This window comes from Arachis duranensis, chromosome 9 (assembly GCF_000817695.3).
Source record: "Arachis duranensis cultivar V14167 chromosome 9, aradu.V14167.gnm2.J7QH, whole genome shotgun sequence".
NCBI classification, from domain to species: domain Eukaryota; kingdom Viridiplantae; phylum Streptophyta; class Magnoliopsida; order Fabales; family Fabaceae; genus Arachis; species Arachis duranensis.
This window is the reverse complement of record NC_029780.3, coordinates 40,976,226-40,978,276: the sequence shown is the minus strand read 5'-3', so window position 1 is coordinate 40,978,276 and position 2,051 is coordinate 40,976,226. Positions and strand designations below refer to the sequence as shown.

The 2,051-nt window shown below is 35.0% G+C and overlaps 1 protein-coding gene across 1 annotated transcript in view; it reads right to left on the bottom strand.

The window, feature by feature from the left end:
- Positions 1–2,051, bottom strand: part of LOC107465513 (serine/threonine-protein kinase EDR1) — a gene marked incomplete in the record, with an annotated part of 8,609 nt that overhangs the window by 3,390 nt on the left and 3,168 nt on the right. The window contains 2 exon segments of the mRNA XM_016084492.3: positions 631–671; positions 1,105–2,051. Of these exon segments, the coding sequence (XP_015939978.1) occupies positions 631–671; positions 1,105–2,051 (988 nt within the window).

The window sequence follows — 2,051 nt, the reverse complement described above, 5'->3', positions numbered from 1 at the left end:
GAGGGGGGGTGTTAAAATTTGGGGAAATTCTGACTTATTGTTGATTGTCAAAATATTAACAATAGGGATAAAATTGAAACTTATTTGAAAAGCTAGAAACAAAATTAAATCAAATCAAACATACAAAAAACATTAGGAACAAAAAAAGGCATACTTTACCCTAATTATAATTTATCTAGTCACCGGCCCCAACAAAAGCATATCATCCATCAGCATTAAAGGATTAAATAATCGATAGAAGGAATAAAAAGGGACTTTGATGCATTCTCAATTTTCATATAAGTAACAAATCAAGTACTCAAGGGCAAGATAGGGTACAAGGCAATACAAATGACAAGGAAAAGCTATCTACTTCTATACTCAGCTCTTGGGCAACTTCAATTAACCATGACAAATCAAATTTTATATTGCTTTTATCAGTTATTTTCTAAAAGAGGGGTGCTCTAACTACACTTGTGAATGCACGCAGAGGGAAGAATAGATTAACATGTAACAATTCATGAGATGGGTCTCCAAATTATCTTATCACACACAGAGGGAAGAATAGATGATGACGACGACGATGATGATGATGATGATGATGATGATTAGTTTACCCAATCAAGTATATAAAGGAATTATAGTACTCACTGTGCCATTCCAGTCTGCATGGTATACCTCGCCATATGAACCTATTTAAAGCAAGCATGAATTAAAAATAAAAAATAACATAACACTTAAGAAACATATCAGTAGAGATGTAAAGCTTAGACACAACAAGAGCCATCATAGAAAATATCCTTTTGAAACTCTGAATGGCATGTCATGTATAAATATAATTTTGTAAGTCACAGTCTCACAGATGCCAAGAGCCATCAGAACATGCTTTGCATGAATAGAGAAAAGGGGAGTAAAATAGGTAATTTGACAATATATATAAAGGTAGATCTCGGTAATTGATGGTTGATTGCCATCTGTGCTTAAATCCACTAAAAGAAATTATTCAATTCCACATCATCTTTACTGTGAAAACCAATCACATTTTTACAAATAATAATAATAACAACAACAATAAAAATAATAATAACAGAAACAAGAGAAGCAAAGACAAATCATGCACATTACCTAGACCAATTCTTTCTCCAATAACCAGATCCTCCCATGGAATCTCGCATTCACCAACATCTACATCATCCAACATTGGTGGATTTGGATCAACCCTGGGCCTGTTTGAAATAGAATCAACTGATGAACTAGGACTCTCTGGTTCCTTTAGTTTTAAATTGCTTCCCATGAATCTGTCATGTGTGCACGCCCTCCAGTCAATATCTCTGATTTCACTGTTTTCATGTTCTTTAAAAGCCTCTGACATGACATTCTGAGAATGCTCCACATGTCCCCCATTGTGATAAGCATTAAGATCCTGAATCCAGTTCTGTTCAATTGCTGCAGGTGCTATCATGGAACCAGTAACTTGTGGTTGAGTTTGAACATTTATGTTATTATTTACATTTGAACTGTATGGTGATTTTCTACCACTGAGATTAACCTTTTCAGACACGGAAGAATTATTAGAAACTAATAATGTAGGACTGTAGTCATTAGGATTACGATTATTTTTCCTGGAAACTTCATTGTAAGCATAACAATTCTTCCATGGTACAGGGGGTTGCCCAGGAATAGTATTTTTTCTTGTACTCTGGAGCTCAGGAGCTTTATTTTCAACAGGTATATTATGCACAGATGTCTTCCCAGTTCCTTTTATCTGAAATGGATTAAGATCTGCAAAAAGGCTATGAGAATCATTGGGGTTGTTCTGAGCATATGGTACAACATTTACATTTAATCTCATCCCATCACCAACTGCATTCATTCCAAGAGTCCCTTTGTACAGAGAAGCACCAGAGTATGGTGGTGAAATTTCCGTATTTCTTTTATTAGGTATCTTAGAAGGACCAACACCAGCGTCTTTGCTGAAACCCAAGCTAGGTCGTGCATACTCAGGCTTTTCAAAATATAATTTTTCATTCCATGGTGGTGAATGATTTCTTAATACAGAATTTTGACTACTA